The sequence below is a fragment of the Electrophorus electricus genome, chromosome 7, assembly GCF_041902795.1.
Source record: "Electrophorus electricus isolate QZ-2024a chromosome 7, ASM4190279v1, whole genome shotgun sequence".
Taxonomy (NCBI): domain Eukaryota; kingdom Metazoa; phylum Chordata; class Actinopteri; order Gymnotiformes; family Gymnotidae; genus Electrophorus; species Electrophorus electricus.
This window is the reverse complement of record NC_137503.1, coordinates 4,097,295-4,110,087: the sequence shown is the minus strand read 5'-3', so window position 1 is coordinate 4,110,087 and position 12,793 is coordinate 4,097,295. Positions and strand designations below refer to the sequence as shown.

The following is a 12,793-nucleotide window of genomic DNA, read 5'->3' as shown; positions in this document are numbered from 1 at the left end:
CTATTGCAGTAATTCTGAAAGCAAGAGATGTTTCCCAGTTACAATTTGCTTTTGCTCTACCAACCAGTTCTGAGAGTAGTTAATATTTGGGTACCTCTATGCTGGCAAATAACAGGCATGAAGAAACTGAACATTTGCAAACGAGTGAGGTCACTTCAGAAAACCTTTTTATGATATTCATATCTCCCCTCCTCAGTACTGTCCTCTTCTCTGGACCTGCTGGACCTGAGTGACCCCGGAGATAAACGGAACGGTAAAGACAGAAAGAGCCCTGTGTCTATAAGGAGCACGCCTCACAGAAAGAAACGAGATGAAACAGAGCTGATCCAGGTGGACATTGAACACAACACATCTTGCTCTCACACCCCTGTGAAAGAGTCTCTGGATTCAGGTACCCAGACCTACCAGGAAACAAAAGCCAGTGTTTATAACAATTAGTCAGATCATATCACTTTCCTCAAGTTGGAAGTGTATGCTTCCATCCAATTATGTCTTTAAGCTTTCTTTGGTTGACTGTTGACAGCAGTAGTTCCTTCTCCATTGGAAAAATGGGAAGAACTCACCCTCCATCCAGACAGAATTGGTAACAGGAAATGGAAACAGGAGAAAAGGCGTTCCTCAAAAACATCTGGAGATTTTGTGTGGTAAGATTTTCTTTGCTGTAAGATCTGAAAAAAATGGTTGAAATGTTTGCATTTGTTGTAAACATTGTTGCACAAGGACTTGTATTACTATAGCAATCAACAAATGTAAACATTGCCTTATGGCATTTGTCACTTATGATACACCCATAGGTCAATTGACAGCAAAACACACCCTGAAAGTGACACCAAGACCTCACTGGAAGTAAATTACAAGAGGGAAGCAGAAACAACCGCACAAGTAAGTCAATTATATATTTACATATTTAAATATTGTAAATATTTATTATGTCATACTCTCATTATAGCCCTTAAATACATGTATTATTAATTTTATCTTCAATAAATATATATGGGAAATTAAGCAAAATGAATATTAGGAAACCCTAACCTTAGGCCATTCATTGTGAGAGGTGTGTTGGAGGCTCATCAAGTCACAAAGGCATCTCAAACTGAAGAATACATTAAAATCTAAAATAAATACAACTGACAAGCCTCTCAAACTACTACCTTCCAAAGAAATAAATACATTTGCTAAACCAGAAAACCAACTTCCAAATGATATACCCTCCTTAGTAATACAAACTCTTCCTCCTGTCCGCCAGTCAGTAAATGGGAAAGGGATCTTGCTATCAACACCAATGCAATATTCTGAAAGCAAATATGCAGAAAAAATATTCCTCATGACTAAACATACAATAACACATTTGATTCAGTACAAAATCATTCACAGAGCACAGAGAACACAACATGACATGCTGAAAATGGCATTTGTCAACACTGGCACATGTACACAATGTAGAACCAGCAGCACAGACTTGGTTTCCTGCTCATTGGACATGCCCATAAGGTAACCATTACTGGAAAGAAGTTATTAATAAACTCTCTTTACTCTTGTGGTGCAGCATTTCAGCATCACCATCTTTCTGTCCCTCAGAATATCTCCCAGAAATAAATACTTCTACTAAAGAGACTATACAAATGCTATTATCTTTAACAATTGCAAATGAATAATTACATCACTGTTTGATTCCCTGAGCAAAATGTGTTTGTTTGTTTTTAATATGAGCAATATTCATTTTTTAATATGGGCATAAATATATTTAATATTAATATGAACAAAGTATCAGTGGCCCTCCAAAGAAGGGAGGGGGTAGTGGGAGGGCAGAGTAGATTCATTTGAAATTAATGAAACAATTTGTAAGTTCTTAGAGTGTTTTTTTTAAAGTGTAAACCCTAAATTTAACCTTAAGAAAATATTTTTGCTCTTTTAAAAATGATCATTGAAAATCTGAAGGTTACTGTCTGATTTTTCTCCATTACATTTTTGTTCAGAAAAAAGTGTGAAAACAAGAAAACAAAATTCCCATCTCAAAATGCTCATCATCTGAGCCCCTTTGGTGTTTTAAATGTCATATTGTAATGTAAACACACTGTAAACACAGTAACTGCATGTTATGCTTTTTTTGCTAACCTTTTTTTTTATTTTAGCTCAGCAAGCAGTATGTTAGTGGAAAACATGTAAGCCTTTCTATGCTTTTTTATGTGACATGCTAAAGATCCATGCATTTGAAACATTCCAAAAGCATCATCACAAAACCCAACCACAAAACAAAAGGTTTCTGAGGACTTGTTTGGAATTGATTTATGCTGTGGTGATGCAGGGTACAAACGTTACATGCTTCTGGTCTCAGTGGAGCATGCTGCGTCTCTGGGCTGCTCTTCCTGCTGCTACAGTATCTGCCGTTAACAGGGTGATAGCTGATAAATTATTCAGAAACTTCTGTTTGTGCTTGTTACTGTGTAAGGTATGTACTCTGGCATTCAAAATACATGGCACATTTTCAACTCTATACTAAAGACTGACAGGGTGACCAGTGTCTCATCATATTATTTTAACAGTGTCCCCAGTATCCACTGTAAATTTCACTGAATGACTTCCTTAGTCAAATATACGACTTGTCAAACGACACCTGCCAATACCAGTCAAATATATCACCAAACATCCATCTGTAATTTTACGTCTGTTACTGAGTGAATATTGAATGGCTATGTACAGTACAGCACATCAGAAAATGGCAGTTAAATGATATAATTGAAGATACCTTTAGATGTCTGAGCTTATGAATTTTGCAGTTCTAGGTATCAGCATTGATCCCTGTATTTCAACAGCATTCCAGTTCATTGGCATCTTTAACTCTATCCTACTGCACTGGCTAGGATGTAGTATATGAGTAAATGACAAAGCACTGTTGGAAGTTGCTCTGGAAAGAGCGTCTGCTAAATGCTTTAAATGTAAATGTAAATGTAGATGGCAACCATTTTGAACAGTGGCCTATATCAACTAAAATCTCTCTCAACCGGGCTCTTAACAATGAATCACTACCCACAGAAATGGAAACTGCAATGTTGAAGATAATTGTTCTTCTGGATTAGTTTTTCACAAAGCTCATTAGTAAGAGCCTTGGCAAGGGTTACAGAGAACTGAAGCAAGACTGATTGTTCTCAGACCTCCATTGTATATTCCTGTGTGAAATCTGTTTAATGGTATAACCCTGGCAATATATGAAAATCCAATGTAGCAGGTGCTCTTTATTCAGTATGAACCATGAGACATACCGAAATCTGAATTCTACCAGTTGAGGTAAGCCTTTGACAGACAAGCACCCTGATTTAACATTTAGAGGGTTTGTGAATTTATTAAACTACCCTCTCAGCAAAACAAAGTGCTATTACAAAGACAGCTAATTCAAGCTCTGGAGCACAGGGCAACTGATAATGAAAGTTAAGCCATAATCAAGTTGTTAGAATTATGGTCCATGACATGATTATATTTCTTCAACATCATCTGTACTCTGACAAATATTCAAATACAAATTGCCTAAAATTGTAGCTTTTATATAGTGAGTATAATAGAGACTTTTGAGTATAATAGAGAAGGGAATACTAGAGAAGTTTAGTTTAGTTTATTATAAGCATAAACACAGATGAAAATGAACACTGTGAAGTAGGTTGTTGCTAGAGTTGGTATAATGCATCGTGATATTTATCTTCATATTTCATGAAACCAGCTGCTTTCCTGCATATGTAGCATGCCTGCCTGTGTACTCTCCTGAAAAACCTGGCTTTTTTCTTTTCAAATTCAAATTATTGCTCTGACCAAATGTCTGCGATATTCAGATATCTGCATGGAAGGGAATGCAAGGCAGGGCCTTTTGCTGACTGTGGCATGTCAGTTTCAGGGCCGTTAGGAGACAGCACAATTGGCTGGGGGTGGGGGGTGGGGTGATTGGGGTGAGGACAGCAGAGAAGAATGGGGGTACTAGCTGCTGTTGGTAGCACATTCCCTTTGCAGCTTGCATCAGAGCTTGCAAGATGAAGCTGGAGGATGACTGAACCTCCAGCTCTGGCTCCCTATCTCTCTCTCTCTCTCTCTCTCTCTCTCTCTCTCTCTCTCTCTCTCTCTCTCTCTCTACTGACTGCTGTTGTATCTGTTCCTGTGTCTGACAGGGTCAAGTGAGAACAGACCGAAGATGGGGCAGCATGCTCCTGTCCAGAAACCAGTCGCTGGAGGAGGAGTATGAGAGGGCCAAAGCAGCCGTGGAAGTAAGCGACAACTCCAGACACCCACTGTGGCACAGGCAGTGTGTCCACCGATGTCTCAGGAGCTTTCCATGTGGTCCTTCCCCATATTAAACAGTATCACTAGTATTTTCTGTACCGGGGCAAATTTTCATATCCGTGATAACAAGCCCCAGTGTCTCAGTCTTAACACTACCTTATCACATAAAGGAGACTTGATGATAATTGTCACAATCTGAATGATATCATAAGTGGGGAAATATGTTCATGGAGTGATTGAATCCAAATAATAATACATAATTTTCTACTCCACAAAGAAGAGGAAAAATATGTCAGTAATATGTGCTCCAGGCATGCAGGATCAGATGTCAGTGTGTATAGTAGTGACAGTAGTCAGATAAGAGCTTGTTCACGGGGGGATCTTTGCACTAAACATTGGCTGTTGAGCTTCAGTGATCATCATAATCGCATACTGTTTCAGATCCAATAATGATAAAAAAAAAAAAAAAATTGTAGCTTTGTGGGAAAACATGCACACATAATTTTCCAGTGTCATGAACTATAAAAATTCATTTTTAGAGATGACTGAAAATGATCAATGAACAACCTTGCAGTGCATGCAAAATCACGTCTCAGTTTATTTTTAATATTCTGTAAATAGACAACAGCAGGGAATATGAACTCCAAACCCCCAGACTAGACTCTTGTTTATTACCACATCAGACACTTTGGATGCTTGCTTTGCTTGGATCTCGTGGTGCTCTGGTCATTGTAAAGAGCCATCTGGTATTGCATTACACGTCTTGCCATCACAGTGTACTGGAGAGGAACAAATATAAATTATTTGTGAAAGCAAAGGAATAATAAAGGAGACATAGCAAGGGGTGCAAAAGTGAGAGGAGTGCTTAGAAGGGAATATTTCAACCAGCTTTCCCACAGTATCTCTGGAATCACTGCCCAGTACATGGTGATGGCATGTCTCCCTAGGGCCCTCCAGCCAGTATTTGCCCACGAAGGGGCAGGCTTTCCAATAAGTAATATTACCAAGGAACAGACATCAGCAAACGGAGAACTGATTGATTATTTCGTCCTGTATACCGAGCCCCTTCCCTTTTTGGCCTAGTTCCTCTATTCTATATATTCTCATATCTGCATACATTTGTTTTAATTAAGAACCTGGTAGAGACCAGATTTGTCTAGAAAGGTACTTCCTATGGCATGCAGACTAGTTTTGCAATCCATTTCATTTGTGTAATTGCGGGCTGTTGGAAGCTGAGAAATGGCTGGAGGCTGAAACGGAACCGAGTGAAGCTCCAGGCTGGCCAACATATTGGAGCACTGTAGAAGGTGAGGCTAAGGGGCATTTCCTGCACATCTGAGGGATTATTAAATTGGAATGACCTGGGTGAATGGAGGAGCTTCTGAATTGCTCTTTTTATACTTAATTTGGGTGGACCCCAAAAAAATAGATCACAGGGGAAGGCCAGGCCTTTCGGGATGTACAAGAGACAACATGCAAATTAAGGCACTGCTCTCATTTGGACCAGGGAGATGCAGCTGGGGGTGAAAACCAGGTTGACCCACTGCTGGTCTCTTCTGCTAGGTTGCAGCAGCATCATTAGCAAATCCCAGACAAAGGTAGTATTGAACTGACCATTGAGTTTTATTTGAATATACCAGCAATAAAAAGAAATAGGAGAATGCCCACCTGCACCACATTTTCCATCAGTGAAATTGCTCTCCCTCTGTTAAGCATGGTTTTAGCTGACAGGAAATGACACGCATTGCTTTTTTACAGCAGTGCTCCTTCCACCTCTAAGTGTGTGCCAGTTCATCAGTTTCTTTGTTGCTAGATGAGAAGTCAATCATGTGTTCTTTCAGGAAACTACAATGAAAATCGTGTTCATTTTTATACTTCAAAGAAGCATTTTACCTCATCTGTTTTCCTTGCTACAGATGAAGCATATGTGGTTTTCATTTTTGCATTTTGTCTGCAGACAGTGTGCGGAAGAAAGGGAGTAAATTTAATAACTGCCACTGAAGGTTTACTACATGCACTTTAAACCTAACTGTGTGTGCACGTTAACCCAAATAATTGAACTTCAAGTAAACTCAGGTTATTTATGATTGCTTAATTCAGTTGCATAGGTTGCTTTAAAATATATTGCATGCATCCACAAAGCGCCATTAAAGTTAGTAGAAAACTAGCCTCCTTGAACCACATGAAAGAAGGACCTGCACTGGCATATCACAAAAACATGCACCATTTCAGTTTTGTGAAACTATAAAAATGCTTCTTATACTTCAATCTACAAGGATCCAGCTCTGTTACGATTTCTCAGTATATCTTGATCCACTTTATTTTGTTCTGTAGTCATGAAAATGTAAGGATCAAATGTCATTATAATAATAATCACTGATTGTCATACTTATGCACTTCTGCCTGCCTCTTGTTGCATGTCAAAGCCTTTTATCATTTCAATCCTGAACTGACCCTTGGTCTCTATTAGTTTATTGTGAGATAAACCTTAAGGAAACAACATTGGCCTATACAGTATATCAATTTTTCTTTTGTGGAACTCATAAATTTGCCATTCCTTTAGTAGTTTTTCTTATTAGACTGTGAACCTTTAAAAGAGTTTAATTGGTAGCATACTTTTATGACAGCTATAGTGAATAAGCTTTTAACCTGTCAGACTCTAAATTCTAGTGATCTATAATACTAGATTTATTTTCTCTTGGCTGCTTTACTCACATTTGAAACAGCCATTCCACACTAAAATGTCAAAGAAAAAATATTCCTGGCCATATAACCTATAGCATCCTTTTTTTAATACCCAAAGTACATAATAATCACTGATTTCTAAAGATAAGGTTTTTTGCTCATAATAGGTCTACCAGGAAACTGTTTGTGTCTGCAGATCTCATAAATAGGCCTGGCCTATGCCATATTTCAGTAGAAAGGAACTTGTGATCTGTAGTGCAGTTTATGTCAAAAACAGAGTGACTAATTGGAAGGGAGCCTCTTCCCTCCCACTGGACCCTCATTGCCTTGATCATTCGTCAAATGACTAGAGAGGATGGAGAACTTCCATCCACTCTGGATCACCCAGCACCCCAGCTAAGCCCTCTGTCACGGGCAGCTGAATCCCTGGCAGCATATCAGACTTTACTGCACATATATAACCGTATTTCTCTGGTTCTTATCTGTATACTTACTAGACCATCTAAAATGATATCTCTCAGACAGAAGCAGTGGGTCTTCAGAATTGTTCTTCTTTATACTCACCTCATATAGTCTTCTGGGGGTCTCAGTCTGTTATTATAAACAAGAACTGTTGTCTGGGTGTTCATGAGTGATAGGAATGTTCTTACAGGAAAAGTTTTTTAAAAAAAGCGCTGGAGTCAAGAAAAAGTACAACTGCTGAGAAGAAAAAAAAAAAAAAAAAAAAGGAACTAAGAGATTCACTGCACTGGACTTCTCGTTTTAGCACCGTGGCCAGTTTTGAAGACGGAGCAGCATGTCCATTTTTTTCTCCACCTCAGATTTGTAACACTGCTGAAGATGTTCTTAACCTCCCATTACAGTGTCCTGAAAGATTCAGACTGAGCAGCATTTTCACCACAGGAGAGATAATGAGCTTTCAACTCTGACCTTTGGATACATGGACCTCGAGTGTGCTGAGTTGACAAGGGGTCTTCCAATTATAGCAAATGGACACTTAGCAAAGCTGTGCCCATCACAGAGTCTGGAGGCATAATTATCTCCATGGCACCAGGGACAGCACTGCACAAAATAACACCTCATCAAATTTGTTATAGCTGTAAAATGACTCAGCAGTTTTAGACAGCGACCATGACTTAGAGTTGTATGCCTTATGCCTAGTCAAAGGGAACCTATTCACAGCATGTTTATGTGTTAGGTGCTTATGCATTTGTGAAGAGCTTTGTAATTAATCATATTCAGCTGTGTTAGAGCTATGGAGGCATATGATATGCAGGGCATGAGGCTCACAATACCTGCCACTATCTAACGATTTCAGAGGCAACCTTGTTGTGGCTATACAGTGCTTCAGAAATGAACATAGACAGAAGATACTTTAATGACAAAGCAGTGTTGTACCTCTACAAGCCCTCCAACAACATGAGTCAGCAAAATGTGGCTCTTAAAATATATGCCCTTATGCATACATGGCACTGAAGTGTTTGTAAAATCATGCCAGTGTCAACAAAGTACATTGGTTCCTAAAATAGATAAATACATCATGTTCCATGTAGTTCACTTTCAGAGCATAAAAACTTTCTTTTCAATCTGAAATTATGACTTCAGCAGCTGAGTCATCATGCGATTGGGACCCAAGTTGCTCAGCAGCATGAGTGCAGAAGCGTTGCTTCTGTCCTTCAATATTCACGTTCTGCAATTTATTATTCAAATTGCTAAAGCACTGGGAGCTCAGATTTACGTTGATCCAAATTTGAGTTGGATGAGTCCAGCACACACCGGCAAAAAAGCAGCAGAAGTCGCCCTGAACTCACAATGGGAAATGGAGAAAAAAAGCCAGCCACACACTGCTGATACTCGCCTTTCCTTCTTCCTCCATCACCAGCCACCCTCCTCCCAAAATAAACACACACACACACACACACACACACACACACACACACTCAGCTTCTTGGCATGAATGTTTTGCAGTCTGATACGGAGTTCTGGGATAAGATGGAGGCTGAGTGGGAAGAACTGGCCCGAAGGAACTGGTTGACAGAAAATGAAGAGGCCCAGTTTCCCCCCACTGTGTCCCCTCTTGAAAAGGTGCAGCACATTGATGCAAGAAAACGCACAACCGCACCCACACACGTGCAAACATATACACACATTATAGCCATTGCTGTCGTATTAAGATGTTTTGAGGTATTTATTTATTTTTTAAAAGCTTTTTCTATTGATCTTGGCATATCAAATAATAATGCCTCAAGCATTTTTCGCTGCAGGGATATTACTTCCACACAGACAATCCATATAAAGACTGGCCAAATGCATTCGAAGAGGGATTGCGGAAGGCCAGAGAGGGAGACCTGCCCAATGCAGTCCTGCTCCTAGAAGCGGCTATCTTGCAGGACCCTCAGGACTCTGAAGTAAGCAGACATTCACAGGGAACAAAGTCCTGAGGCCATGTGGTGTAAACAGCCAACATGACCACATCAGTATGGGTCCAGGGAGCCATGCTGTTCATTCTACTGCACTCACACGGTTTTCCCACTGAAAACTAACAACACACAGACTAAAGCACAGTTTTCCCACTGGAAACTAATAACACACACAGACTAAAGCACACAGTATTCCCACTGAAAACTAACAACGCACACAAGAGAAGGAGCTAAAAGCTTTTGTGCTAAAAGTTTTGAAGAATACTAAATAACAGAACTATTGGATCTACAAAGACAATTGAATTATGTAGATAACTACTGCTACTGTTTCAGGCATAGTTTCCTGAAAGAGCTTTATAATGTTGAGATTATCTTTATATTTACTTAATAGGGTGAAGCTTGCATTATGACTTATTGTGATATCAGTCTTGTCCATCACAGTGAATACAGAGTGGGGATTCTGACCAGTGCACCTTCTCTTCAGTGATTTCATGGTGGTTGACAATCTTCTTTTCTCTTGCACTGAGCTAATAAGCTTACCTATAAATTACCTGGGTATTGGTAATATTTTAAATGTGCAACATGATTCACTGAGTCACCTAAGACATTTGTGTACACATTGTCTAGCAAGCAGGTAGAGCCACTTTCATGCTACATGTTGCAAGCTGCTTTAGCTTTGACTGAAATGACTCATTTTTCCCTGAATAGCTCATATGGCTCCTGAACAATACAACCACCTTACTGGACTCAAGGTGATAACCGTGCTGTTCAGTCTTCAATGCTCATTGTCTTTTCAGGCTTGGCAAGTGCTGGGGACCACACAGGCAGAGAATGAGAATGAGCAGGCAGCAATTGTCTCCCTCCAGAGGTGAGGATGTGCCATTACACAACTCCCTGGAGAATGTCACTCTCTAATTTAATTCTGTTTTATTAAATTAAAAAAATAATAATAAATAAATAAAAAACATAGACAAAAACCTGGAATGCTGAATAGAACTCGCCTCGTTGCCTTTTGTTTTATATTTTTGACATAAGTTGTGTGCTTAATACTGCTAATTATAATGAAGTACACACTCCTTGCTTATTCCCAAAAATGTTTTTATTGTGTTGATTAAAAGGTAACAAAAAGCAAGGACTGTAAAGCACCTACTGCCCTGTTGCCATAATGATTCAAAGACTCGGAAGTTCCAAAGTGAGGCTCTCTTTGAACTGGAATTTGGAGAACACAGTTTTACATCGGACACATTTCTTAATTAATCTACATCAAACATCTAAGCAGTAGGCCCACATAAGAGCTAAGGGCAATTAACTGCATCTCAAAAACTTCAGAAATTCCAAGATTTCTTCATTTACCATTTTGAGGTGTTTTCCAAAGGCAGTCTGCACCAGCTGAGCTTTGTGGATAAGGCTTGGGGTGCAGCTATGGTTGTTAAACTATAATTTCAGATGTGAAAACATTTTAGCATATTTTGTAGCAATGCCTCCACTGCATGTGGTAAAGTATCACATTAGAAAAAGTGATTGTCTATTAGTTGTGTAAAAATTTCAGTGGGTTTTAAATTATACAAAAACTCATTCTGCTTTATTAAACCTGCTTGCAAAACTATGCAAAATTCATGGACAAGAACATAAAGAATGTTACAGTAAAACAATACAGCTCCTCCAGTAGCAATATCTGTGCGGGAACAGGAAGGAGCTTTCTGTTGTGTCCTCTCCTGCCGCTGCTGCGGGAGCACCATAATAAATTGCTTGTCCAATTAAAATTGCATTCCATAAGAAGTAAGGCCATTCATTAGATTACATTCATGGCAGACGTAGAGGCCATAATCTCACACAAGGTTCCTCTGAGCATCCAAGAGTGAAAACCCCAATCTGTTTGTTTTAATTACCAGTGGCACTCTCAAAACCCACCCCACACCATCACATCATTCTGAATTAAAAGGATGTCTACAGCTCATAATGTGTAGTTTTGTAATAGAGCTGATAGAATGTCTGTGATCATTTAAAAAAATGAATGATTCATCCTAAAACCCTTTTTTTCAGCTTTTTTTTAATTGCTATTTTGTATTTGTCCATTTTACTTACATCTGTCTTCTTTTTTTATTTTGCGCTTAATGTTTTTCTTTATTGTATACCTAAATGGAAAGATATATGAAGCACAATGTTTTGATGTTAACTGAGACTCTCTTTGTATATCTCAAGCACAGTCCCATGAGATGCCAGAGGCAGTCACCCTAAATTGAAAACAGAGCTAAACAGGAAGCATCTGTCTCTCATTACAGTGGCTGTGAGCTAATTTGTGTCCATCAAAGCTACAGTGCATTTGACACAGTCCATCACTGTATGTGTATGCGTGCATGTGTGCGCGTGTGTGTGTGTGTGTGTGTGTGTGTGTGTGTGTGTGTGTGTGTGTGTGTGTGTGTGTGTGTTTACACACATACAGGTGTCTGGAACTTCACCCCAATAACCTGCAGGCACTGATGGCCTTGGCTGTGAGCATGACAAACACAGGCATGAAGCAAGAAGCTTGTGAGGCATTGCTGGGCTGGCTGAAGCACAACCAGAAGTACAAGCACCTCCTGAAGAACTGTACTCACCTGCACAGCTCACCAGGCCACCATCGCCTCTCCCACGCCTCACCTGATGCATGGTAGGGACCCATCACATAGGAATAATCAGCAGGATCAGGTCTGGAGGCATTCATTTAATGATCAAGCTTCCTAGCACATTTAATTCTTATTGATTAGTTTATATTGATGTGAGTAAAACTTTATTAAGCAAACCATCGTGTTCTCTTTCTTCAAGCTCAGAGCTATAACTAAAGGAGGAGACTGAGTGGTTTTATTGTTTACTATTACTCTGTATTATGACATGGCAAAATGTAGGACAGGGGCTCTTTGATGGCCAGTAGCTCCACTAGATTCTGGTCTTGAACCAGGCTCGCGCTTATCCTGTCCCCCTCGTCCATACCCCTCTTCTTTGCTATCAAAGCCCTCTTCTGCCAGAAGTGAAGGAACTATACGTGGAAGCTGCCCAGGAGAATCCGGACAGGATCGACCCAGACCTGCAGACTGGCCTGGGCGTGATGTACAACCTCAGCTCCGAGTTCAACAAGGCTGTAGAGGCCTTCAATGCCGCGCTGTCAGTCCGGCCAGAGGTGGGGCCTGGCTTCACTTGCACTGCTAACAGCCTGGAGCTTGATAGGGTAATATGTGCTGGAGCACAAGACCCATCAATGGTCCATTTCATTTTGAACCTCGGTGGAATTTCTCATGGAGTTAGGCAATAACCGTAATTTGAGAGAAAGAACCAAATCTCTTATCTAACTTACATTATACATCCATAATCCCCCTTCTGTTATTTGGGGAAGAGGCTTTTTGCACTTCCCTGTTTCCTACCTGTTTCTACCGATCTCTCGGTTCTTC

At 39.8% G+C, this 12,793-nt stretch overlaps 1 protein-coding gene across 5 annotated transcripts in view; it reads left to right on the top strand.

Annotated features, from left to right (window-relative positions):
• pex5la (peroxisomal biogenesis factor 5-like a) overlaps positions 1 to 12,793 on the top strand; it is a 59,054-nt gene that overhangs the window by 42,632 nt on the left and 3,629 nt on the right. For 3 of the 5 annotated variants that reach the window (XM_081718477.1, XM_027013535.3, XM_027013534.3), the window contains 9 exons: positions 197 to 391; positions 524 to 644; positions 795 to 882; positions 4,152 to 4,247; positions 8,917 to 9,033; positions 9,213 to 9,356; positions 10,166 to 10,236; positions 11,812 to 12,018; positions 12,360 to 12,525. In XM_081718477.1, coding sequence (XP_081574603.1) covers positions 197 to 391; positions 524 to 644; positions 795 to 882; positions 4,152 to 4,247; positions 8,917 to 9,033; positions 9,213 to 9,356; positions 10,166 to 10,236; positions 11,812 to 12,018; positions 12,360 to 12,525 — 1,205 coding nt within the window. The remainder of the gene's footprint in view (positions 1 to 196; positions 392 to 523; positions 645 to 794; positions 883 to 4,151; positions 4,248 to 8,916; positions 9,034 to 9,212; positions 9,357 to 10,165; positions 10,237 to 11,811; positions 12,019 to 12,359; positions 12,526 to 12,793) is intronic. The other 2 variants (XM_027013536.3, XM_027013537.3) reach the window with 1 other exon arrangement.